Source organism: Triturus cristatus, chromosome 10 (assembly GCF_964204655.1).
Source record: "Triturus cristatus chromosome 10, aTriCri1.1, whole genome shotgun sequence".
NCBI classification, from domain to species: Eukaryota; Metazoa; Chordata; class Amphibia; order Caudata; family Salamandridae; genus Triturus; species Triturus cristatus.
Genome location: NC_140593.1, coordinates 587,560,127 through 587,586,333, shown reverse-complemented (window position 1 = coordinate 587,586,333; position 26,207 = coordinate 587,560,127). Strand labels below are relative to the sequence as shown.

At 49.5% G+C, this 26,207-nt stretch overlaps 1 protein-coding gene across 4 annotated transcripts in view; it reads right to left on the bottom strand.

Annotated features, from left to right (window-relative positions):
- Window positions 1-26,207, bottom strand: part of GSPT1 (G1 to S phase transition 1) — a 583,971-nt gene that overhangs the window by 273,786 nt on the left and 283,978 nt on the right. For all 4 annotated transcript variants that reach the window (XM_085632101.1, XM_085632103.1, XM_085632104.1 and 1 more), the window contains one exon: window positions 22,502-22,595. In XM_085632101.1, the coding sequence (XP_085488227.1) occupies window positions 22,502-22,595 (94 nt within the window). The remainder of the gene's footprint in view (window positions 1-22,501; window positions 22,596-26,207) is intronic.

Genomic DNA, 26,207 nt, shown 5'->3' with positions numbered 1-26,207 from the left:
TCAGGGTCTTTGTTCACTCCGGCACTGGCCAGGCTCGGCTGGTGCAGTGTGCGCTGGGTTCGCGGTTCCGGGCTGCTGCCAGGGGTTAGAGATAGGTTTCGAGTAGAGCCTCTATTCATGGGAGTCCCAGGGGCTTTGAGCCAAAAGGTAGCCTGGTCCTCCGGGGTTGGTGAGGTTGCTGGCCACAAGAGATGCCGGGCTGGAGCAGGAGCAGGTTCGTGGGTCGACAGGCCGGTAGGGCTGGGGCCAAAGCAGTTGGTGTCTTCCTCTTTTCAGCAGCTGCAGGGCAGGTCCTCTTTCTTCTTGCTCTTCGTAGTTTGGAATCTGGAATCTGGGGAAGTAAGGTTCAGGGTGCCCCTAAATACTAGATTTAGGGGCGTTACAGGTAGGTGAAGGGCAGGGACCAATGGGTCCCCGTCCTGGGGTGGGTACACCCCCTATCCTGCCTCTCTCCTGTGGGAGGGGGCAGTAGCCTAGTCCTGATAGGGTAGGGCTCCCCATCTTCAAGATGGCGAGAGCCCGGAGATGTGCTTCACCTCGCCTCCCCCACCTGAGGGGTGGGGTTGGCAGGCTGGCACATCCCCGGTCCTTATTTGGGGTTTCCGGCCAAAGCTTCCCGCCAGAGTGGGGGGTTGCAGGGGCCTGGGGAAGCTCACAGAGGCGGCATGACTTTGAAGCTTCCCCCTGCCCATCCTGGGGGGGGGAGGAGATTTAGCACCTCGCCCAGGATGTGCATTGTTGCAGGACCAGGAGAGCAGGGGCTCTCCTACCCAGGGGTCTAGCAACATGTCTGCTGGGTGGCAGCCTACGCAGCCTCAGAGCAGACGTGGATTTGTAGGTTAGGTTCGAGGGGGCACCTCTAAGATGCCCTCTGGGGTGCTGGGTACATTAAATCCCACACTGGCATCAGAGTGGGTTTAATGTGCTGTGAAGTTTGATACCAAACTTCTCAGTCTTTAGTGTTGCCTTTATGGTGCTGTGGAGCTCGTGTTTGACGAGCTCTCGGCACCATGTACTCTTAAATGGCAGCCCTGCACTTACAGGGCTCAGGAATGGACCTGGCTCCTGCTCCTGTGCCCACACCATTGGCATAAGGCACCCAGATAGAGGGGTGACTGATGTATGCCATGGCAGTGTATGTGATGGGCATGGCACACAGGGATGTGTGCCATGTCGACTTTGTTTTTGTCTTGCACCCAAACACTCCGCCTGCAAGAGCAGTGTGTTTGTGTAAGGGTACAGGGCCTTTAAGAGTGGCACAAGGAGTGCAGCAGCTCTTAGAGGCCTTCCTTGGTCACAAAGCCCTGGGTACTTAGGGTACCATGTGGCCAGGGTTTGCCAATTTGGGTTTGGTTTGTTTTAGGGAAGGAAGGCCCTGGGCACCTGATTGGCAGGAGTCCAGGGCACACTCAGTCAAAGTACATTCAGCAATTCAGCAAAAAGGGGGGGCATACCATGCAAGAAAGATGGCACTTTCTCACAGTCATGTCTTCACAAGGAACCCCTTTTTTTCAATTCCATCAGGCTGCACTGCCACATTTATGAGTTTGAATCAAATGAATCAATTTATTTTCCGTTTTTCTCTTACTTTTCTTCAATGTATACCCGTATTATTCCTTTACTCTTGTTTAGTAGTCAATTCATTTTACTCAATCTTTTATAGGCGTATATGTTTCACAAAAGCACAGGAGTCCGAATTGGGTTCCACATCCCATGTCATTTATTAAAACAACCCAATGCATTTCGGGAAGTAAATTCCCTTCTTCAGGGGCATCTACAAATACAGAAACCAATATTTAGCTGCCATATTCAACTGTGTTAAGGACTTCATTATGTTTAAAAAAACAAAAATCATCCGTTATACAACCTATTCTCACAGTAACCACCCGACTTTTTACCGGACTACTGAAGCACTTGGACTGGATGTGCCCTGGGTCCCTGCCAATCAGGTTCCCAGGGTATGTGTTCTTTCACAAAACTGTACCTTGTACCCCCAATTGGCACATCTTTGAGCAAATGTCAGTCCCTTGTAAAAGGTACCAAGGGCGCCCTGTGGCCAGGGAAGCCCTCTAAGGACTGCAGCACTTATTGTGCCACTCTGACAGGTCCTGCACCTTTACACACTGCCATTGCAGGCTGCGTGTTTTGGTGCAGAACAAAGTGAACAGTCGACATGACACCCCTGTGTGCCATTCCTACAACCTACTGCCCTGGCATAGGTCAGCCAACCCTCTAGCTGGGTACACTATACGAGTGCTAAGGGTATAGGTGCAAGAGCCCTGTACCCCTACAGTGCCAAAGTCCATTCTCCACAAAACAATGAAAATGCCAATGCTGCTAATACATCAAGATTCTTTTAACCGTGCATTGAAAAAAACAATGTCACAACAATCGCCTGTTCCGTTGGATTTATTCCCAATATTTTTTCATCAATTCATATAAAAAAGATTTGACCGCCACAATACAAACATCTTTCAATTTTTTGTTTAAACATATCTCTTGATGTATTAGCAGCATTGGCATTTTCATTGTTTTGTGATTATAGTTGGCATGGCATTGCTGCTTAGCAGCCAAACCCTTTATTGGTTTCTTTCAAGTCCATTCTTGGGCATTGCAAGTGCAGTGCTGCCATTATGAGCATATGGTGCTGGGAGTTTGTCATTACAAACTACACAGCACCATAATTGATTTACTGAAAACTGGGATGTTTGGTATCAAACTTCTCAGCACATTAAACCCACACTGATGCCAGTGTGGGATTTAATGAAAAATGCACATGGAGGGCATCTTAGAGATGCCCCCTGAAAAACGCCCACCCTCTGGTCAGTTCCCTGACTGGTACACACCAGCCTACCACGAGGCATGTTTCTGGACCCTTGGGGTGGGGGACTTTGCTCCCTGAGCCCAGAAACAAAGCCTTTCCTGGGCAGGAGGAGGTCGCACCTTCCCCAGGCCAGGATGAGCCATCTGCAGCAGGAGAGCTTCAAAGTCCTTGCCGCCTTTGTATCGCAACCCCCAGCCTATCCTGCTATCAGGAGCAGGCTCCCTTTCTGTCTCCCCTCCTTTTCGGCGGGAAGACAGGCAGGACAAATTAGCCAGCCCAGAAGATGTACCGACCGCAGCCATCTTGCTGAAGGCAGGCACTCTCCAATCACGATTAGGGATTGTGCCCACTTTCCACGTGGAGTAAGCATACCAAGGGCGTAGTCACCCTATGACGCCTAAAATGCCCTCTAAATACAGTATTTAGGGGGCAGCCCTGAACCAAGAAGACGTTCCGGCAACCTACGAAGGACGAAAGATGCCCAGCAGACTACAGTATCCAGATATCCTGCACCAAAAGTCACCATGACCTTCAGCCAGCAACCTCCAGCACTCTGGGAGGACTGACTGCCTTCTGAAAATACCGGATGTCCTGTGAACAGCAGCTCTGTTCAAAAGAAAACTCCCAAGACAGACAGCCTGCTGAGTACAAAGAAACCAGACGCCTGGAATCACCACTGCTCCCGTCGCCTACAGTCAGAGTTAGAGTAGCCCACTGGTCCCAGTGAGGTCCCCCAGGGCTCAAGAGTCCAAGTCCACCATGGGTTGACCCATCCAGGACTCACCGACGTCACTTGCAGCCTCTGCACTGAGACCCCTAACCGGCAGAGGACCAGCAAGGTGAAAACAGACCTCAAAAGATACCCCTGCATCCAGCCGCCCTGGAGAAGAGAACCCGTGGTGCACCTACATCCCTGAATACCTGTGAAAAAGTGCCCTCTTTCTGCATAGTTGCCATCACTTTTTGACGAGGTGCCAAGCCTCATCCCACTAGATAGGCAGGGTTCACGAAGGTGAAGCTTCAAAGGCTTGCTGCTCTTGTGAGCTTCCCCAGGCCAATTGCTGCTTTCAGCAACTGGTCCCCACTGGTTCTGACCCCCCACTCCAGGCAGGAGAACCGGCAGGAAAAAGTAGTGAGGAAGAGAAGTGTGCCCACCTGTGCTAACCTCACCACTCAGGTGGGAGAGGCGAGGTGAAGCACAACTCAGTCCTGGCAATCTTGCAGATTGGGGGACCCAGCCAACCAGAGAGGCATATACCCCCTTCCCATTGGAAGGTGGCATAATAGGGGGGTGTACCCACCCCAAGGAAGGGACCCATTGGCCCAGACCTTTACTTACCTGTAACGCCTCCTCAGACAAGAAACTACAAGAAGAATCACCCAACAGACGTGCAGCAACTAACAAGAGGAAGACGCCCAATGACTTGGCCCCAGACCTACTGGCTTGTCTCCCCCTCGAACCTGCTCCTGCGAAGTCCTGGTGTGTCCTGCAGCCAGCAACTTCAAAAACACTGGAGGACCGGCCTGCCTTTACTTCCAAAGACTGCTTCTCCCGTGAACACCAGATTTGTTCAACTGCAACCTCTGGCGGCAGCCGGAGACAGCGAATCCGCCCCACTCCGCACCTGCCGTCCACAGCCCGAGCTTGAGTGGGCAAACAAGAGGTCACCTAAGCGATCCTACACCGAGATACGGCGACCCCTGACCTGCCTCAAGCAGACACCTGCAGCTTAAACCCAGAAGGCCCCCCTAACCGAGACCAGGAGCTGGCAAGAAAATCCGACCCCAAAAGGCACCCCGGCACCCGACACCCCACAGCCTTGTGCGCCCAAAATGACGGTGCCTAACCAACTGCCAGCATCCCAACTTACCTTTCGAAGTGGTGGTCGCACACAGAAATCCTTAGTCTCCCTGCCTGCAGTGCTTTTGCAACCAGAGGTTCTCTATTGGAAACAGGGCATCCGTCCTCGAAACAGCACCCTGCACCAGGCCACCCTAGTGCCGCTGAGGGTGCACTTATGGTTTTAATTGGTTCCCCATTTGCCCTGAGATACGGTCCAGGAGCTTTGCTCCCATAACCCAGTGGCCTGCTTGCCAGCTGCCACCAACCGGAGGCCCCCTATTCCCCATTGGATAACATTAGGCCTCAACACACTGCACCCGGCCGCCCTAGTGCCGCTGAGGGTGTAACAAGAGTGCATAATAAATAGGCTTGCTTGGTTGTAGAAATAAAATAACTAAAAGAATATTTTTATACAAAAACAATTGGTCTGAAGTTCAGTCTTTGAGTGTGTGAATTCATTTGCGGACTGTGTACAACAAATGCTTAACACTGTTCTCGGATACTGCCTTACTGCTCTACCACACTACCACAAATAGAGAATAAGGTTCTATCTAATTTTACCTCTGCCTACCTTTGGGGTTGCACTGGACTGTGCACACTATACCTCACTTTGGTATAGTATATACAGAGCCAGCTTTCTATAGTACCTGATTAGCAGGAGCCCAGGGCACATTCCGTCAAAGTACATAAGCAATTCAGCAAAAAAAAGGGGGGGCAACCATGCAGAAAGAGGGCCCTTTCTCAAAAACGGTCATTCAGTCCATTATAATTTCACGCCTGGACTACGGCAACTCGCTTTATGTGGGATGTGGGCTCGCCAAAATATGTAGCAAAGACTCCAGGTGGTGCAAAAAGAGGCGGCCAGACTTTTATTAAAGCACGTATCAGTTAAAGAATCATTTAAATAGCTTCACTGGTTGCCAATATAAGCCAGAATCAAGTTTAAATCCCTTTGTATAGCACATAGGGTCATTAACAAAAAAGGCCCACAAAAGCCAGACAACTGATATCCAGGTACACCCCCGCTAGACATCTAAGATCCTCCCAGCTTCAGCTCCACAAGACATCCAGAGCCAAAAGGGCAAGATGGGGAGGTAAGTACTTTGCCCATTTGGTAGCAAGGCTGTGGACCACCCTCCCACTTGACCTCAGGTCATTACCGAATGAAACCTCCTTTAGAAAAAACCCTAAAGACTTGCCTGTTTCCCCGTTAAGTTTACTCATGATCACTCACTAGTGCAGGGAAGCCCTCGGGCAGCGATGCGCTTCACAAATAATAAGAGTTTAAAACGCACACGGAGTGAAGGTCTTGAGGCAAGATTATCTCGTCAGCTGATGTGAGAAAGTGGCTCTGCATATACTGTTCCCAAATAGTTACAGGGTATACAGAGTACACAGTGCCCAGAGGTTTGGCAGAGGCTAAAGTTAGATATAACCTTACTCTAAAGTGGTAGCTTGGTCGAGCAGTAAGGCAGTATCAGAGGACAGTGTAAAGAATTAGTTGCACACACAGTCAGCAAATGGTCTCACACACAAGAACTGAACTCTAGGCCAATGGTTTGTATAAAAAAAATATATGGTTTTATTTTAGAACCAACAATAGGTATCAAAATATACTTTCTCAGAATGAGATGCTTTAGTTAAATACTTTGCAATAGGCAATTGACTTTTGAATGCAATAGTTACAGTTTTGTTGCAATAGTCAACACAATTTCAAACACAATAATACATTGAGCTCTGTGGGAATTTTAAGTTATGTGCACTGGATTACTTTCAGGATAACTTTAACTCCAGGACTGGATCCTAGATTCAGTCCTGGGACAGTTCTTGGAAACAGTTGCCTGTAGGCTGCAGTAGAGTATCAAGAAACAAAGAAAACTGACGCCTTGCCTTTAAGGCATTAGAGTAGGGGGACCGTGCCTTAAAGGCCTGCAGGAGACCCCCTGCTCTCATGATGCACCACAGGTGGCAGTTGGTCCAGTTCTTTGACGGTGCCCTCGCACCTGAGTAGATCTGCAACACTAATTTAAGGAGAAAAAATGGTCGTCCGGGGAGGTGGGTGGGTCGCTTATGACTGATGAGTATTACCCCTGGATGAGAACTAGGATTACAGGTAAGTAACTAATCCTTCTCATCCAGGGGATACTCATCAATAGTCATAATCTATGAATAGAGTAGCAAGCCCATACCCAAAGTCTCGCGGACGAGCAGTTTAGCATTTAGAACATGCATTAATATCACATTAGCATAGCAGTTATGCAAACAAATTCCTCAAAGAGGCCTGCCCCACCTGGGCGTCTGCCTGTGCGTCTGAATCTAGGCAATAATGGCGTGTAAAAGTATGTACTGAGCGCCATGTAGCCGCTTTGCAAATTTCAGACATGGGAACGTTGCGAAGGAGAGCTACAGTTGGAGCTTTCCATCGAGTAAAATGTGCTTTTGGTCTACCCCGCAGAACCTTGTGAGACAGCTGATAGGACAAGGCTATACATGAGACAATCCATCTAAAAATGGACCTCTTGGAGGCAGCCAGCCCGGTATTCGTTAGACCGTAATTGACAAAGAGCCTGTCAGACTTTCTAAGCGAAAGGGTCTTAGCAAGATAAAATTTCAATACCCTCCGGAGGTAGAGAGAATGTAAAGCTCTCTCCGGGGGAATGGTTGGCTGAGGAAAAAAGGTGGGCAACGTGATCACCTGATTAATGTGGAAGTCCGAGACCACCTTGGGCAGGAAGCTCGGATGAGTACGTAGCACCAGTCTATTAGCATGGAAAACAGTGTAAGGTTCCTTGCAGCAGAGGGCCTGAATTTCACTCACCCTGCGGGCAGAAGTGATGGCTACTAAGAAGGCAGCCTTCCAGGTCAGATGCTGCAAGGATGCCTTATGAATCGGTTCAAAAGGGGCTCCCATCAACTTAGAGAGAACAATGTTGAGTTCCCACAAAGGGGAAGGAGACCTCACTGGTGGAAATACTTTAAGCCCTTCTAAGAAATCTTTGACTACCGGCATCTGGAAGAATGAGACCTGGGTAGGAGATTTCCTATAAGCTGTGATAGCAGCTAAGTGGACTCTGATGGAAGCGTACTTCAACCCAGACTTTGCCAAGTACAATAAGTAGGGGGGAATAACCTGTTCTTGACCCCGGATCGGATCAAGGGCCATCTCTGCACCAAATGCAGAACCTCTTCCACTTGAAGGCAAAAGATTTTAGTGGAGGGTCTTTTTGCCTCCCGGAGGATGTTCATACAGTCCACTGGAAGATCTAAGTGTCCGTATTGGATGAATTCAGGAGCCATGCCGTCAAGCGAAGAGAGGGGAGGTTGGGATGGAACACTCTCCCCTGGTCCTTGGTCAGAAGGTTCGGTAGGCAAGGCAACCTCCGGTGTGGCACCTCTGACAGCTGGAGTAGATCCGGATACCACCACTGACTGGGCCACTCCGGACCAATCAGGATCATCCGAGTTCTGGTCCTGTAGAATTTCTGTATTACAGCTGGGATGAGGGGGAGAGGAGGAAAAGCGTATAGCAATGTCCTTGACCAGCTGATCAAAAGTGCGTTTGTGAGAAAGTGCCATCTTTCTTGCATGGTATGCCCCCACTTTTTGCTAAATTGCTGAATGTACTTCGATTAAGTGTACCCTGGGTTCCTGCCAATCAGGTGCCCAGGGCCTATGTTCCTTCCTTAAACCACACAAACTCCAAATTGGCAAACCCTAGCCACATGTCAGCCCCTAGTAAATGGTACCCTAGGTACCCAGGGCCTTGTGACCAGGGAAGGCCTCTAAGGGCTGCAGCACTCATTGTGCCACCCTCAGAGACCCTGTACCCTTACACACACACACTGCCCTTGCAGGCTGAGTGTCTGGGTGCAGGACAAAACAAAGTTGACATGGCACACATCACTGTGTACCATGCCCATCACCTACACTGCCAAGGCATATGTCAGCCACCCCTCTAGCTGGGTGCATTACGCCTATGGTGTGGGCACAGGAGCAGGAGCCCTGTGCCCCTACAGTACCCGGGTCCATTCCTGGGCACTGTAAGTGCAGTGCTGTCATTTAAGAATACGTGGTGCTGAGAGCTTGTCAAACACGAGCTCCACAGCACCATATTGGCAACACTGAAGCCTGGGAAGTTTGGTATCAAACTTCTCAGCACATTGAACCCACACTGATGCCAGTGTAGGATTTAATGTACTAAGCACCCCAGAGGGCATCTTAGAAGATGCCCCCTTACAGCTAACTTGCAATCCACGTCTGCTCTGAGGCTGCCCAGGCTGCCACACAGCAGACACGTTGCTGGACCCCTGGGTGGGAGAGCCCCTGCTCTCCCGGGCCTGCAACAATGCACATCCTGGGTGAGGTGAGAAATCTCCTCCCCCAGGATGAGCAAAGGGAAGCTTCAAAAGGCATGCCGCCAGTTGGAGTTTCCCCAGGCCACTGCAACCCCCCACTCTGGCGGGAAGCTTGGCCGGAAACCCCATACAAGGACAGGGGATGTGCCAGCCTGCCCACCCCACCCCTCAGGTGGGGGAGGCGAGGTGAAGCACATCTCCGGGCTCTCGCCATCTTGAAGATGGGAGGCCCTACCCTATCAGGATTAGGCTACTGCCCCCCTCCCACAGGAGAGGGGCAGGATAGGGGGTGTACCCACCCCAGGACGGGGACCCATTGGTCCCTGCCCTTCACCTACCTGTAACGCCCCTAAATCTAGTATTTAGGGGCCCCCTGAACCTTCCTTCCTCAGATTCCAGATAGAAAAACGACAAGAAGAGCAAGAAGAACAAAGACCTGCCCTGCAGCTGCTAAAAAGAGAAGAAGACACCAACTGCTTTGGCCCCAGCCCTACCGGCCTGTCGACTCTCGAACCTGCACCAGCGCGGCATCCCACGTGGCCAGCAACCTCACCAACCCCGGAGGACCTGGCTACCCTTTAGCTCTAAGCCCCTGGGACTCCCACGAGTAGAGGCTCTACTCAAGAAACCTACTTGCTATCCCTGGCACCAGCCCGGGACCGCGGACCCAACACACTCTGCACCAGCCAAGCCTGGCCAGTGCCGGAGTGGACAAAGACCCAGAGGACGACCCCACGGCGACTGTGACCCAGAGTCCGGCACCCAAGGACCCCCCTCGACATCCCGGAAGAAGCCTGCAGCCTCAGAACCAAGTGCCACCCCAGCCGCGATCAACCAGAGGGTAAGATTCCCGACGTCAAAAGGCACCCCTGCACCCGGCGCCCTGCGACCCCCTGTGCCCAATCCCGGGGTACCCACCTAACCTACAACTACCCAACTTACCTCTCGAAGTGGTGGTGGCACCTGAAACATCCTCGTCCCCGAGCCTGCAGCCTCTTTCCAAACCGGAACATTCCCATTGAGCGCCCTAAGGCTCAAAAGCACCCTGCACCCAGCCGCCCGAGTGGCCCTGGCAGTGCCCTCTCTACACTAACCTACTTCCCCACTTGCCCTGAGTAAGTGACCAGGAGCCCAGCTCCCACAGCCGCGTGGCTTGCCAGACAGCAGCCACCAACCAAGGCCCCCCTATCCCTCATAGGATAACATTGGGCCCAACTCTCTCTGCACCCGGCCGTCCTGAAACCGCTGAGGGTGAACCAACTGTACCTACCTGACACTGGGGGACCCCTGAGTCCATGCCCGGAATTTCGAGTACTTACCCTTAAACCGCTAACTTCATTTTCCTCATAGGGTAACATTGACTGGCTTTTTCTTCAAAAATCTTCTAAGTGTGAACTTTTCAAAAGTGCAAAAATTCACCAAAAATCAGCCAAGTGACAAAAACGAATTTACTCACCTGCTCCTAGGTGAGCTCCCAGTGCTGGATCTTGGTGCCCAGCCCTGACTCTGAAAAGTGTTCACAACTATACTTACTTCTAACTCATTTTTCTCCCATAGGAAACCATTGTCTGCTTTTCTGTGAAATTTCTTCTAAGTGTCTACTTTTGCAAATTTGAAATATTCTTTTAAAATCGTACCATTTCTGCAAACGAAATTACTTACCTGCTTTTGATAAGGACCCCAGTCCTGGGTCTAGGCACCCAGTCCTGGATTACTAAAGTAACGATAAAGTACTCTACCTGCAATTTGAATTTCTTGCCATAGAGATCCATTGAATGTTTTCTGTGAAATATTTTCTAAGTGCTAACTTTTGAAATAGCTAAATATTATTTAAAAATCATTACAGTTATTAAGTCGACTTTCATCACTTGATTCTGAATACTGACCCCAGGCTGGTTCTAGGATCCAGACCTGGAATTCCAAAAGTAATCTGAAAAGTAATTTATTACAAATAACCTGAATTTACCATTGAGCTCAATGCATTGTTATGTTTAGGAAATAGGATTGTTTATTGCAACCAACTGTGACTGTTTACACAAATTTATTGCTTGAAACAAAAGTATTTATATTCAACCTCTCATTCTGAGAAAGTATATTTTTACCCCCTTTGTGGTTCTAAAAATAAAACAAGCATATATTTTATATATACAAATCATTGGCCTAGAGTTCAGTTATTGAGTGTGTGAAACCATTTGCTGACTGAGTGTGTACAATAAATGCTTTACACTGTCCTCTGGTACTGCCTTACTGCTCGACCAAGCTACCACTTTTGAGTGTAAGGTCATACCTAGCTTTGACCTCTATCAGCCTCTGGGGGACTGTGGACTCTGTACACCCTGTACCTATTAGGGAACAGTATATACAGAGCCACTTTCTCACAGCGTTCCCCTGAGATCCCTGTTGGGGGAACCTGGAGGCGAAGACGGGGCATTTTTTGTTTGCCGCGTCTGCGAAAATATCTATGTCCGGTACTCCCCACAACCGGAAGATCTCTTCAGCGACGTCTTCTCTGCTGAGACAGTCTGCCTTTACGTTCAGGGTGCCTGGCAGGTGAACAGCGATGATCGAAAGGCCTCTCGCTAGTAGCCATCGCCAGATGGACTGAGCTTCCAGAGATAGGACTCGTGATCTGGTGCCTCCTTGCTTGTTCAGATAGAACATAGTTGTTGTGTTGTCTGTCTGAATCTGAACATGGTTGGTTTGGAGGGACGGATACAGGGATTTGAGAGCTAGATGGACTGCTCGTAGCTCCAAGAAGTTGATGTGATAACTCTGTTCGGTATTGGACCAGAGACCTTGTACTTGAAGCTGGCCCATATGAGCACCCCAGCCCTGCATGGAGGCATCTGTGACCACTGTCTGTGACGGAGGCGCCTGATGGAAAGGGACGCCGTTAAGTAGATGGGAGCGTATCATCCACCATCTGATGGAGTCTTTGGCAGCTTGGTGAAGACAAATGCGATCCTCCCAGCAGCCAGCCCTCTGCGACCATTGATCTTCTAGTTCTTGTTACAGAGGCCGCATGTGAAGACGTGCATTGGGTACAATGTAAATGCACGACGCCATCGACCCCAGAAGTGACGACACTTGCCTGGCTGTGGGAAATGCCGCGTTGAGAAGCGTGTGACATTTCTGAAGCATGGATGATAACCTCTCTTCCGAAGGACATACGCTTGCCTTTGCTGAGTCCAGAGAGGCGCCCAGGTAGTGAATCCGCTGAGTGTGATTGAGGACCGACTTTTTGTAATTGACCTGTAATCCCAGCGAGTGCAGAAGATTGAGGCAAAACGAGAGATGGCTCTGGAGTCGAGCAGGAGTGGAACTCTTCAGGAGCCAGTCGTCTACATAAGGGTAGACGAATATCTTCCGTTTGCGGAGGAAGGCAGCTACCACCGCCATACACTTTGAGAATGTCCGTGGAGCAGATTTGAGGCCAAATGGCAGAACTCTGTACTGATCGTGCCGACAAGAGATCTGGAACCTGAGAAATTTTTGGTGTTTCACGGAGACAGGAATATGGAAGTAGGCATCCTGTAGGTCGATGGCACACATCCAGTCCCCCTGGTTAAGACAGATGCGGGAAGATCAGGATGCTGGCTCTACATCAGAACTTTTCTCTCCTGACAAATCAGTTGAGCAGACGGAGATCGAGAATGGGTCTGTACTCGTTGACCGCTCCTCGTTTTTGAACAAGAAAGTACCGGGAGTACACTCCTTGATTTCTCTGCCGGAGCGGAACCTCTTCTATGGCGTTTTTGGAGAGGAGAGTGGCTACTTCGTCCAGTAAAAGCAGTTTTCGGATTTGAGGGAGGTACTGCCTCCGTGGGGATACCTGCGGAGGGGGAGACTTGAACCTCAGCAAGTAGCCATGCTGTACAATATTCAGCACCCATCTGTCTTTTGTAATAGCTTTCCACTGTGCCAGGTGAACACTGATACTTCCTCCTACCGGAGTGCCGAACGAGCGCGGAGGATGTAAAATCTCACTGCTTTGAGGGCCGTTTGGTGGAGGACTGTTGCTGCTTTGCACTTCCTCTCCCTCTGCCACGGCCCCTTTGTTGAAACTGAGACCTCTGTTGATTTTGAGAGGACCATTGGGGTGTTTGAACGCGCTGATGAAAGGCACGCTTGTCGCCCTGCCGAAAGCGCTTGCAATATTCCTTGCGCTTTTCCAGTCCCACAGCTTTAACGGTGTCCAACTCCGCCTTCATTTTGGTCATTTGATCATCAGCGTGAGCCCCAAACAAAGATGACCCGTTAAATGGCAGATTAAGAATCTTCTTCTGCGCATCAGGCTTGAGGCCCGTTAGCCTTAGCCAGGCTGAGCGCCGAGAACATACGCCATACGAATAGCCATGTGCGGCGAGATCGGAAGCATCAGCAGCCGCACTGATGATTTGATTGGCTACAAGCCCACCTTCCTCGAGGATTTCAGTAAAATCCTGCCCGTCTTCTCTTGGCAGTTTCTCAACAAATCTGGAGAGGGAATCCCACAGAGAACGATCATACCGCCCTAGCAGGGCTGAAGCACTAGCCACCTTAATGGGGGAGGCGGAAGTGTTGCACATCTTTCTGCCATACGAGTCCATTTGCTTGCTGTCCTTTTCCGGGGGGAACAGAAGACGACACGGAGGCAGAATGGGACTTCATGGCAGCTGCCACGATCACCGAGTACGCTGGCGGGTCCGCCCTCAGAAACAAAGGGTCCTCAGCAGGAGCATTATACTTTTTAGCTATTCTTGAAGGCACAGAGCCCTCCGTAGCGGGGGTGAGAAATGTGGCCATAGCTGGCTCCAACAATCCTGGCACCAATGGTAGCAAAAGTCTGGGTGCTGACCGGTGATGCAATGTATCAAAAATGATTGAAGTGTGTGCCAGAGGGGTGTGCAGCGTGATATTCAATTTCTGCGCACCTCTACCCAGGACGTCAGAGAAAGTAGCGATGTCATCCACAGGGGACACTCGTGACGGAGGTGTAGAAGACAAGGTCGGAGAGTAGTCCCGGACCGAGGACCTTGTGGAGGAAGACCAGGTGGGCGATCCGGTGCGTCTCCTCTTGTGGGGGTGGTCGCTGTGGTGAGCCCTGGACCGTGATCTGTGCTTTGAAGGAGATCTTGGCCTTTTGTGCGAAGAGGGACGGTCCCTGGATCGAGACCGGCGTGGAGAAGGTGGCCTTCGACTACCCTGCAGAGACTTGCTCCTGTGCGGAGAAATCCTGGAGGGAGAGTACGTACGGGAATAGTCCGAGCCCGGACTTCTGCAGTCACCTGTACCCACACCCTCCAACCAGTGAGGAGAAAGTCCGAACTTCTCTGGTGCCTTAGGTGATCCTTCCGGAGAGATCTGCACGATATGCAGGCCTGGAGATGATCGATCTCCAGAATATCTAGATCTGACTCCTCTCTCCGTGGCCACTACCGCTGTATCCTGACGTCGAACCCCTAGAAGTCGATGACGTTTGTGTCACCATCGGTGCCAATTGCTGAGAACGGCATTCAGCACTCGACAGCGGTCTCGACGCCGATCGCCTACGGCGTTGCGGAGACATAGACGTCGATCTTAGTCGCCGAACAGGTGCTTGAGGTCGGCCTGATGACTTAGACGTCGACCTTTCATGTCGCCGAGTGGGGGTATGTCTTGACGTCGAACGACCCACTCGCGGCGAGACGCAAGTCGCCGCATCTCGACGCCGACCCCCTCGAGGGAGGCGGAGAGTGTCTCGACGTCGACGGAAGCGTCGACAGTCCAGATCTCACCGGACTAACAGCCTTCGAGCCCGAAGGACTGCGCCTCGACACAGACTTCTTCGCGGCGGAGAATCTAGACGTCGAGATGAATCCCTAGACGCAGAAGTCGTCCTCGGCTTCTTCGACAGTACCTTCGACGTCGACGGCGAATCTCCTGGAACCTTGGTCTTTCTGGAGTCAGGAGAGGTGGTGGGTCGCAGTTTGAGATTGTGAAGCTGAAGGTGATTTTGAGGATGAATGGTCGCCTTCACGACGGCTACTCCTTCTCCAGCTGGGCATGCAGCTTAATGCGCTCTCTATCTCGCAGAGTGCGCTTGGAAAACTTCTGGCAGTGGGGGCACCGGTCAGGCTTGTGTGAGGTTGGCAAACACACAATACACACAGAGTGTGGATCCGCCAGTGCCATCTTATTGCCACATGAAGGGCATTTCCTGAATAAAGCAGGCATTCTGACTGGAAAAAATATGGAATTCTTCAGGAAACCAGCAGAACACACCTTCAGGAACCAGAAAATGTCGAAAATTCTGAAAAAATCTGAATTACCAAACTTTCAGTCAAAAAACTGAATAGCTCAAGCTCCAGGATCCTCACATAAGGAGCCGGAAAAAAGAACTGGCCCAACTGCCACCTGTGGTGCATCATGGGAGCAAGGGGTCTCCTGCAGGATTTAAAGGCACGGTCCCCCTACTCTAATGCCTTAAAGGCAAGGCGTCAGTTTTCTTTGTTTCTTGATACTCTACTGCAGCCTTCAGGCAAATGCCTGCAATTACAGGTTTGCTTTATGCTTCCGTTTTTCCTTATGGGTTAGGGGGCACTGCAATGAAAACCTATGTAATTTACAGCTTTGCCATGTTTGAAACATTTTTAGGCTGCATGTATATGTTTTCACATATGTGTATATATATATATATATATATATATATATATATATATATATATATATATATATATATATTTTCTATATGCTCCGGGATCCCGCACGTGGGCGGGGATTATTCATAGATTAGGACTATTGACTAGTATCCCCTGGATGAAAACCAGTGGGGGCCAGTTGCTGAGTACAGCAAGTGGCCTGGAGAAACTCACAAAGGCGGCATGCCTTTGAAGATTTCCCCCTTGCCCATCCTGGGAGAGTAGACCTAGCACCTCGCCCAGGATGTGCATTGTTGCAGGCCCAGGAGAGCGGGAGCTCTCCACCCGGGGTCCAGCAACATGTCTGCTGTGTGGCAGCCTAGGCAGCCTCTCAGACAAGACGTGGATTGTAGGTTAGGTTTCAGGGGGCATCGCTAAGATGCCCTCTGTAGTGCTTTGTACATTAAATCCCACACTGGCATCACTGCGGGTTTAATGTGCTGAGAAGTTTGATACCAAAGTTCTTAGTCTTCAGTGTTGCCATTATGGTGCTTTGGAGTTAGTGTTTGACGAGCTCCCAGCCACAATATACTCTTAATGGCAGCACTGCACACAGTGCCCAGGAATGGACCTGGGAACTGTAGGGGTAGAGGGCTCATGCTCCTGTGCCCACATCACTGGCATAGGCCACCCAGCTAGAGAGGTGGCTGATGTATGCCAGGGCAGTGTAGGTTGTGGGCATGGCACACAGGGATGTGGGCCATGTCGACTCGGTTTTGTCTTGTACCCAGACACTCAGCCTGCAAGGGAAGTGTGTTTGTGTTAGGGTACAGGGCCTCTAAGGGTGGCACAATGAGTGCTGCAGCCCTTAGAGGGCTTGCCTGGTCACAAGGCCCTGGGTACCCAGGGTACCATTTACCAGGGGCTGACAGGTGGCCAGGGTTTGCCAATTTGGGTTTTAGGGAAGGAACATAGGCCCTGTGTGTGAGAAAGTGGCTCTGTATATACTGTTCCCTAATAGGTACAGGGTGTACAGAGTCCACAGTCCCCCAGGGGCTGATAGAGGTTAAAGTTAGGTATGACCTTACTCTCTAAAGTGGTAGCTTGGTCGAGCAGTAAGACCGTATCAGAGGACAGTGTAAAGCATTTGTTGTACACACTCGTCAGCAAATGGTCTCACACACTCAATAACTGAACTCTAGGCCAATGGTTTATATATATATAAAATATATGCTTGTTTTATTTTTAGAACCACAAAGGGAATAAAAATATACTTTCTCAGAATGAGAGGTTGAATATAAATACTTTTGCAATAAGCAATGGATTTTTGTAAATAGTCACAGTTGGTTGCAATAAACAATCCTATTTCCTAAACATAACAATGCATTGAGCTCAATGGTAAATTCAGGTTATTTGTTATAAATTACTTTTCAGATTACTTTTGGAATTCCAGGTCTGGTTCCTAGATCCAGCCCTGGGACAGTATCCAGAATCAAGTGGTGAAAGTCGACTTAATTACTGGACTGATTTTTAAATAATATTTAGCTATTTCAAAAGTTGACACTTAGAAAATATTTCAAAGAAAAAATTCAATGGATCTCTATGGCAAGAAATTCAAGTTGCAAGTAGAGTACTTTATCGTTACTTTTGTAATCCAGGTCTGGGTACCTAGACTCAGCACTGGGGTCTTTATCAGAAACGGGTAAATAATTACGTTTGCAGAAATGGTACGATTTTAAAAGAATATTTCAAGATTGCAGAAATCAACACTTAGAAGAAATTTCACAGAAAAGCAATCAATGGTTTCCTATGGGAGAAAATTGGGGTTACTGGTAAGTATAGATGCGAGTATTCTTCCGAGCTAGTGCTGGGCACCAAGATCCAGCACTGTGAGCCCACCTGAGAACAGGTGAGTTTTTGCGTTTGTCGCTCGGCTGATTTTTAGTGAATATTTGAAGATTTGAAAAGTCCACACTTAGACGAAATTTCAAGGAAAAGCCAGTCAATGTTACCCTATGTAGAAAATAGAGTTAGCGGTTTTCAGTTAAGTTCTCGACTGGCAAAGGTGGGGTTCTGGGCATAGACTCAGGGGTCCCCCAAGGTCAGATAGGCACAGTTAGTTCACCCTCAGCGGCTCTAGGGCAGCCGGGTGCAGAGAGAATTAGGCCCAATGTTAGCCTATGAGGAATAGGGGGGCCTGGTTTGGTGGCTGCTGACTAGCGGGCCACGCGGCTGTGGGAGCTGGGCTCCTGGTCACTCACTCAGGGCAAGTGGGGAAGTAGGCTAGTGTAGAGATTGCACTGCCAGGGCCACTCGGGCGGCTGGGTGCAGGGTGCTTTTGAGCCGTCGGGCGCTCAATGGAAATCAATGGGAATGTTCCGGTTAGGAAAAAGGCTGCAAGCTCGGGGACGAGGATGCTTCAGGTGCCACCACCACTTCGAGAGGTAAGTTGGGTAGTTGTAGGTTAGGTGGGTACCCCAGGATTGGGCACAGGGGGCCGCAGGGCGCCGCGTGCAGGGGTGCCTTTTGGTGTCGGGAATCTTACCCTCTGATGATCGCGGTTGGGGGGGGCACCTTGTTCCGAGGCTGCAGGCTTCTTCCGGAATGTCGAGGGGGGTGCTTGGGTGCCGGACTCGGGGTCACAGTCGCCGTGGGGTCGTCCTCAGGGTCTTTGTCCACTCCTGCACTGGCCAGGCTTGGCTGGTGCAGAGTGTGCTGGGTTCGCGTTTCCGGGCTGCTGCCAGGGGTTAGAAATAGGTTTGAGTAGAGCCTCTACTCATGGGAGTCCCAGGGGCTTAGAGCCAAAAGGTAGCCAGGTCCTCCGGGGTTTGGTGAGGTTGCTGGCCACGAGAGATGCCGCGCTGGTGCAGGTCCGGGAGTCAACAGGCCGGTAGGGCTGGGGCCAAAGCAGTTGGTGTCTTCTTCCCTTTTTAGCAGGTGCAGGGCAGGTCTTTGTTCTTCTTGCTCTTCTTGTAGTTTTTCGAATCTGGGGAAGGAAGGTTCAGGGTGCCCCTAAATACTAGATTTAGGGGCGTTACAGGTAGGTGAAGGTCAAAGACCAATGTGTCTTTGTCCTGGGGTGGGTACACCCCCTATCCTGCCCCTCTCCTGTGGGAGGGGGGCAGTAGCCTAATCCTGATAGGGTAGGGCTCCCCATCTTCAAGATGGCGAGTGCCCGGAGATGTGCTTCACCTCTCCTTCCCCACCTGAGGGGTGGGGTGGGCAGGCTGGCACATCCCCTGTCCTTGTATGGGATTTCCGGCCAAGCTTCCCGCCAGAGTGGGGGGTTGCAGTGGCCTGGGGAAACTCCTAGAGGCGGAAGGCCTTTGAAGCTTCCGTTTGCTCATCCTGGGGGAGGAGATTTAGCACCTCACCCAGGATGTGCATTGTTGCAGGCCCGGGAGAGCAGGGGCTCTCCCACCCAGGGGTCCAGCAACGTGTCTGCTGTGTGGCAGCCTGGGCAGCCTCAGAGCAGACGTGGATTGTAGGCTAGTTGTAGGAGGGCATCTCGAAGATGCCCTCTGGAGTGCTTGGTACATTAAATCTCACACTGGCATCAGTGTGGGATTAATGTGCTGAGAAGTTGATACCAAACTTCCCAGTCTTTAGTGTTGCCATTATGGTGCTGTGGAGCTAGTGTTTGACGAGCTCTCAGCACCATGTACTCTTAAATGGCAGCACTGCACTTACAGTGCCCGGGAATGGACCTGGGTACTGTAGGGGCACAGGGCTCCTGCTCCGGTGCCCACACCATGGGCATAAGGCACCCAGCCAGAGGAGTGACTGACATATGCCTTGGCAGTGTGGGTGTTGGGCATGGCACACAGGGATGTGTGCCATGTCGACTCTTCATTTTGTCCTGCACCCAGACACTCAGCCTGCAAAGGCAGTGTGTGTGTAAGGGTACAGGGCCCCTAAGGGTGGCACAATGAGTGCTGCAGCCCTTAGGGGCCTTCCCTGGTCACAAGGCCCTGGGTACCATTTACTAGGGGCTGACATGTGGCCAGGGTTTGCCAATTTGGAGTTTGTGGGTTTAAGGAAGGAACATAGGCCCTGGGCACCTGATTGGCAGGAGTCCAGGGTACACTCAGTCGAAGTACATTCAGCAATTTAGCAAAAAGTGGGGGCATACCATGCAAGAAAGAGGGCACTTTCTCACACTGTGCGCCTGATTGGCAGGAGTCCGGGGCACACTCAGTCAAAGTACATTCAGCAAAAAGTGGGGGCATACCATGCAAGAAATATGGCACTTTCTCACAGCTGAGATGTAGAACTTCCACCTATGTATGCTAAGGTACGGAGTTCTCCTACGTGCATCAGGTGTTCTGCTCAGGATGCCTATCACCCGTGGTAATGGAGACAGCTGTGGAGAGTGGGTACCTCCTTCGACATTTATGTATAACATACATGGCTGCCATGTTGACATTCATAACGAGGAACATGGTTTATCCAGATTGTAGAACCCCACCCTCCCAGATGAGTGCTTCATCAGTGGTAAATTACCTGCAGAAATGCTCAAAAAAGGCCTTCAGCGTAACAGGTTGTTGCTGTTCTACCATTGCAGAGACCGCTTAGTGCACTAGATCTTCCCCGACACTCCACTTGGTATCACTGCCTCGCAAGACACTGTTGTACAAGTTAGAAGTGTGGCACGATTGCTACAAGTTACTGTAGGAAGCTGGCTCTCTATATAGAGGACTAAAACGAGATACACTATGTAGAGAGTCCAAGCAACCCTTATTGGTTTACAGAGGCAAACATAATAGAACTAAAAGCTCTTTTGTGGTAGTGTGGGTCAGCAGTTTAAGCTTATCCGAGGGTAGTGCTAAACATTTGTTGTACCCACAGAGGCAATAAATGAGACATTTGAGACTAAATCGAAGACCAATTTAGAACGCTAACTCCGATTTTTATATACATTTTGATGCCAAGAACTTCGTTATCGAGTAAGAACTTCAAATATCGCTTTTTTTTACAGGCAAGTAGAAAGTTCACTTAAATGAGTCTTTACGCAGCAATGCTTTCTTGGAAAGGGGGGGCATATGTTGCATACAGTTATTTATAGTCCGTTTCGGAGGTGTGGGGGCAGCCTGTAGGAACGTAAAAGTTGTAGAGGGCTACGGTCTACAGTACCACCAGCAGTTACTCGTTGACTACCCTGGGGCATCTGGGCGCAGAGGTGCTGGTCGGTTTGGTAGCTTTGCATGCTACGCCTGAGGAAAGAAGGGGGGCTCTTACTGGGAGACTGCTGCGTCAGGCTAGCCGGGAAGTGGCAACTTGCTTAACTGGACTCTGCTTCTTTGGTGCCTGCTGAATACAGGGAGTAGCTCCTCTACTCAAAGGGAGATTGCTGGCAGTTTACAAAGGACTGGCAGTCTACCAGAGTGCTTAATAGTTGCTCAGCTGCAGGACAAGTCGCTTGGTCATGACTGTCGAGACTGGTGCAGGCAGGGTTGGGTGCCAAGTGTCCACAGCAACGTTTCAGTTCTCGCTATCTCGCGGCTCTTCTTGGTCCTCTTAGTCTGGATAAGTCGAAATTTAAATTCCTGGCAGGGTGCCCTTAAATAATCCATTTAGGGGCATCAAGGGGAGTGACAGGTAGTGGGCTACTCACCTTTAGGGCAACTACACCCTCTGTATGACCACTTCCTGGGAGTAGTGAGCATAACCTTGACACATTGAGCCTCCAAAAACCAAGATGGTGGAATTCTGGTTAAGTGTTCACATCAGGTAGCCCATTTTATGGGATGGAACTAGCCTGATTGGTGACTCTCCACCTGACCAGCTAATTTTCCTGCCTGTCCTCAGTGCCAAATGGGACTCGGGGCACGGAGAGGCATCTCCCAAATCTGAGGGAAGCCAAGGTTGCATATCAAATGGCAGGAGTGCTTCGAAGCCTCCCGCCTTGATATACTGATTAAGTTGCCAACCTGCTTGAAGGACGTTACATCTCTGGCCGGAGTAGGCATGGTATCTGCTCTCGGAGAGCATGGGCTCTCACCTGTGGTGGTAGGTCTACACCCTTCAGCCAATACATAAGGCTGACCGGTTTCCAGGGGGCATGTATTAATAAATCCATCACTGGAATCAGTGCGGGCTTATAAATACAAGATGTTTGATACCCAAATCTTTAGTTTCAGTGAAGCCATCACGTAGCTGGGGGACTCATAATAACCAGTGCCCAGTAAAATACTCTAGATGGTTTCCCTGTACACTGGCAATGACCAAAAATCGTCAAGGAGATCACAGGAGCACATCTGCTCATGGGGATGTCCTCACATGTAATATAATGCACCCTGCTTTAGGGCTCTAACACAATGTAGGGGTGACTGGCATTACATAAAGAGTCAGCAGGTATTGCACACAGGGGATGTGCTATGTTTTGTCTTCACTTTACTCTATACATGGTCATGCAACAAGCAATGGCAGTTTGCATGAGTGTGCTGAGGGGTCCCTTAAGGGGGCACAATACATGCTACACCCCTTAAAGACCCTCTTTAATCTCCCTCCAATACAAAAGAGGTAGCATTTACTAGGGACTTAATAGTTGCTAAAGGTAAGACCGATGTTGGGGGGGGGGGGGGGGGGGGGAGGGGGCTACTGTGGATTCATGAAGAATCTGAAGCTGTGGAGCAGGCTTACATCTGCTACTTGAAGTTGTTGACTAATCAGCTTGGAAGAAAACGGCATAAAATAATTAATTGGTATTTTAACGGGAGGTAAGAAAGCAGTCAAAACTGCCGGTTTATCAATAAACCTGCCTGTTTATTGAAAAATATGACCAACATTTGAATTTACAACAAGTACATTGAGCATGTGGCTGTGAACAATGGCACATTTAACTTTGATAACAATCTATAGTTAACATTTCAGGTTCTACCTTGTATTTGTCCACAATTGGGAGCCGTACTGGTCCATCTAGTGATCTGTTGAAATTTGGCAAGTTATCCAGATATGGAATAAATGGCAATCCACTATAATAGGAAACAAAATACATTTCACATGTCAACTACTTCTATCAATTAATATTTTTTTATTAAAGACATTCCAAAATTGAGCGAGAATGGAATTCACAATGGTGATTACAAGAACAGAGGTGGAAAAATACGAAAATGTATTTGGTTAAAGTTAAACTCTTTAAAATAAAAAAAATATCATTTAAAAAAAGAAAAAAAAATGCTGTGTGCAGATCCACATTTCTTTATATGTGCAAAAGAAGCAAAATCTACACCTTAATAAGCTGTAGCTTAAATTCTTAAACACCAGGACTGAAGTAAGGAGAAGCAACCCCTATTCAGCTTGCACTTCAAATAACCTAACTAGTAACGTCCTTGAGGAACACCAAGTTCCTGAAGTGCATGAAATAAGAGTAAAGATGTTAGGTGGTGCTATTTGCAAAATCACATTATTAAAGTGCCTCATGCAAGCATTTTCAAACTACACGCTCGGTCATGCCAACCTCCCCTTCGCCACTCCATATCCACTCACCCCTTTCCTCCCTAAACATACCTCCCGCTCCTCCTTTCCCTAGCCTGGCCTATCCTCTCTCTATCCTTATGCCTTTTACGTCCCCCTTTTTACTACCATAAACCATTGATCAGCAGGAACTTTCTTCGTGATGCCACATTCCAGTCAGCTCCTTGTATTACTCCGTACATACTAATCAAAAACCCACATCTTCACATTATACGGAATACAAATACACACATCATACAGTACAAGCTGCTCCTTCCCACCATATACTATAGTATTAACCGGAATTAAATGTTACCCTCACGGGAACAGTTTTAATTTCTCTGTATATCTTTACTGTATCTGTACTAATGTAAAACCATAATAAAATCTATCTTGAAGATTACAAATTTCTATAATTGGCACACTACATTTGCAATGTTTGTGAACTGATGAAAGGAAAGGAGTAGTTTCTTTTCTGTAACTCCAGTTCTGTAGAAGGGGTATCTCTGTTATAGTCATAATCTAGTGAATAGTCCCGCCCATGTGCGTGGACCCCGGAGCAATAAAAAATAATCTCTAAAGGTGACAAATCATGCAGACCTGCATACACCTTTAAGAGAGAATTTAATTTAAAGACAGATAATGCAGCCTATACCCACAGGCTACACTGTCCAGTACTTCAACTAGAATTCCACCAACATCCACAAACAGCACTGCCTGTCCAGCTTTTCTCCACATAGGAAAAAACCCTGCCTCTACCAGCAAAAGACTCTGGAATGATAGAGAGGAAGGAGTGGACAGACAAGCCCCATAGGCTGCCATTATGTGGCTTAGAACAGGATACTGTGCCTTTAAACTTTCCAGAACTTTCCCCAGTATCCCAGAATGCCCAGCAGGTCCCATTTACTTTCAGTTCTTTTTGAAGGCGTAGCACGCCAGACCTGTAGCATTCTACATATGAAAAATTCTCTCTCCACCGGGGAGGAGGGCGGGCGCTTATGACTATAACAGAGATACCCCTACTACAGAACTGGAGTTACAGAAAATAAACTACTCCTTCTGTAGTAGGGGGTCTCTGTGTATAGTCATAATCTAGTGAATAGAATGGCAAGCCCATCCCCACACAACAACAGCGGTGGAGAACAAACAAGACAAAACCACTACTGTGCAAACAAATTTCGCAGCGAAGCCTGCCCAACCTGAGCATCTGCCCTGGCATCCGAGTCCAGACAGTAATGCGCAGCAAAGGTATGGACCGACTTTCAAGTGGCCGCCTTGCAGATTCCCACAATAGGAACATTACGCAGCAAAGCCGTCGTGGCAGCTTTGCCCCTGGTGGAATGAGCCTTAGGTTTACCCCCTAAGGTCTTATTAGCCTTTTGATAACACAATTGTATGCAGGACACAATCCACCTAGAAATGGACTGCTTAGAGGTCGCAAGACCAGTCCTGACTGAGCCATAATTAAACAATTGGTCAGACCTACGAATATCCTTGGTCTTATCCAGATAAAATTTCAACACCCTCCGAACATCCAGGGAATGGAGAGACCTTTCCGCTGGCGAAGAGGGATTCTGAAAGAACGTAGGTAAAGTTATGGTCTGGTTGACATGAAAATCAGAGATAACCTTAGGAAGAAATTTAGGGTGAGTACGCATCACAACCTTAGCAGCATGAAATACAGTATAAGGTTCTTGACAACATAATGCCTGAAGTTCACTCACCCTGCGGGCCGATGTAATGGCCACTAGGAATGCCGCCTTCCAGGATAGGTGCTGCAACGAAGCCTTGTGAATGGGTTCAAAAGGCTCCTTCATCAGTCTGGACAGCACCACATTCAAGTCCCAGGAAGGCGAGGGAAGTCTGACGGGAGGAAACACTTTCTTCAAGCCTTCCAAAAAATCCTTGACCACAGGGATCTAAAAGAAGGAAGTCTGTGAAGGGCATTTCCTGTAAGCAGTAAAAGCAGCCAGATGAACCTTAATGGAATGGAAATTAAGGCCAGACTGCGCCAGATGTAAAAGGTACGGAAGGATGACATCTTCCTTACATGTCGTCGGATCAAAGTTCTTGGACTTACACCAGATACAGAACCTCTTCCACTTGTAAGCATAGGATGTCCTAGTGGAAGGTCGTTTAGACTCCAGTATGTCCATACAATCGTCTGGTAGATTCAGATGGCCATATTGCACTATTTCAGGAGCCATGCCGCCAAACTCAAAGACGAGAGGTTGGGGTGCACCATCCGCCCCCCCGAACTTCGTGAGAAGGTCTGGCCTGCACGGCAACCACATGTGAGGAAGGAGAGACCGGTGAAGTAGGTCCATGAACCACCACTGCCTGGGCCATTCCGGGGCGATCAGGATCATCCGCACCCTGGACTGGGACAGCTTGATGAGCACTGCCGGAATCAGGGGAATGGGTGGAAAAGCGTACAGAAAGCTGTTCGACCAATCGATCCATAACGCATTCCCCAGCGTCCCCCGCTGGTAGTACCTGGATGCGAAGTCTCGGCATTTGCTGTTTTCGGCGGTGGCGAACAGATCTACGTCTGGAGTCCCCCACCTTGCGAAGACTTCTCCTAGTACTTCGTCGTTTATGACCCATTCGTGGTTTTCCTGAATCAGCCTGCTCAAGGCCTCCGCCTGAGCATTCTGCACCCCTGGCAGATGCGTGGCCGTAATCGTCAGTCCTCGGGCCAGCAGCCAGCGCCAGATCGCCTGCGCCTCCTGCGACAGAGTGCGCGACCTCGACCCCCCCTGCTTGTTGAGGTAATACATCGTGGTTGTATTGTCCGTCTGTATCAGCAGAGAGTTGGTCTGGAAGGACGGAAGGAAGGCCTTCAGTGCCAGGAAGACAGATCTGAGTTCCAGGAAATTGATGTGGTACGTCGATTCCAAAGGAGACCACTTTCCTTGAATCTGCAAGTCCCCGGAATGCGCTCCCCAGCCCTGGAGAGACGCATCAGTCACGACACTCGTCGTAGGAATGTCCTTGTGGAAGGGAACCCCCTTGAGGAGGTTTTCCGCCGAACACCACCACTTCAGAGACTGAAGAGTATGTAGAGACAGTCGTATCTTGTCGTCCCAAGAGCCTGTCCTCCGATCCCACTGATCCTCCAAGCACTCCTG